General features: G+C 37.6%; 1 protein-coding gene across 2 annotated transcripts in view; it reads right to left on the bottom strand.

The window, feature by feature from the left end:
- Nucleotides 1–1193, bottom strand: part of usp34 (ubiquitin specific peptidase 34) — a 58984-nt gene that overhangs the window by 46090 nt on the left and 11701 nt on the right. For both annotated transcript variants that reach the window (XM_013915552.1, XM_013915551.1), the window contains exon 2: nt 966–1056. In XM_013915552.1, the coding sequence (XP_013771006.1) occupies nt 966–1056 (91 nt within the window). The remainder of the gene's footprint in view (nt 1–965; nt 1057–1193) is intronic.

The raw sequence follows: 1193 nt of genomic DNA on the forward strand, positions 1-1193 counted from the left end.
TCCTCAAACAAGTGTATTGACTGTCATGTTACATTACATTAGGGTAGAAGGAAGTTCAGCTTTAAATTTCTTAACAAATTCTAGAAAAATAAAGTACTTGTGAGTGGAAATAAACTGTTGAAGTATGAAGTAAAAGTATTGATTTATCAGGAAGCCTGCTATTTTAACTCTAGAAAGACTAAAGAATTACTCAGAGAACGGCACAAATCAGAAAAGAAAAGAGTTTTTGGTAGTGTTGGATGAATGATTTAACAACTCTGGGATGTTCAGTTCAATCACCAAATATAAGCAAATGATAAACTACAGTCCTTCTATATAAGGCACTTTTGTCATCAGCTGACCTCGACCATCACCCAGAATAGACCGTGTTCTTCTCTCACAAACGAGGAATGCTTCTCTTTGGAAATAAAAGTTTTCAGAAGACCATGTTTTGAATATTTATTTATCTAAGTGAAGGTTATCAGAGAATGGAGCTACAGATTTATTACAGCAAAGTTATTTTAATACCTGAGACACCAAACCAAAGGCTTCCATTCCTCTACCGCTTCACCGCCTTGCTCAAAAGCAGCTGAACTATGATTGCTGTTCTTCAACATGACTGAATATATGGGTATTCAACCCTGCAGCAGGCATATAACTGGAGGTTATGTAGCCTCTCCTCTCTGACGCACACACACACTTATTTAAAAGCCTTGTTTGTTAATTGTTTACAGTAATAAAGCATAAATCTACAAATACGGTACCAATGGGCCAAAAGGTCTGACCCACAGTGTAAGAAAAATACTACGCTGAACACCAACAAACCAACAAGAACAATTCAGCAGCTAGTGAAGGGATTCAATTTCAGATATTTCCATCTTACCAAAAAAAAGAAGAAAAAAAAAACCCACACCACACACACAATGAAGAAAAGCAGAAGCATGATGACTGATTTTCTGAAGCCTACATATGCAGGCAGCACTGACCTCTGAGTCCAGGAGCTGATGTAGCCCAGCACTCGGAGAGCATGTTCCTTCTTCAGCTGAAAGCTTCCTTCACTGCTGTCTGCATCTGATACTGAGGAGAAACAGTACAGAATACTTATCAGAGAACAGCTAGACAATTCCCTTCGATTTACTACAATCAGAATCCAACCAATGTAGGATTCTTAAGGACGATACCAAGAGCAATATCCAACGATTTAAAAAAAAAAA

Source organism: Pundamilia nyererei, unplaced genomic scaffold, assembly GCF_000239375.1.
Source record: "Pundamilia nyererei isolate P.nyererei 1_Seehausen unplaced genomic scaffold, PunNye1.0 scaffold00322, whole genome shotgun sequence".
Lineage (NCBI taxonomy): Eukaryota > Metazoa > Chordata > Actinopteri > Cichliformes > Cichlidae > Pundamilia > Pundamilia nyererei.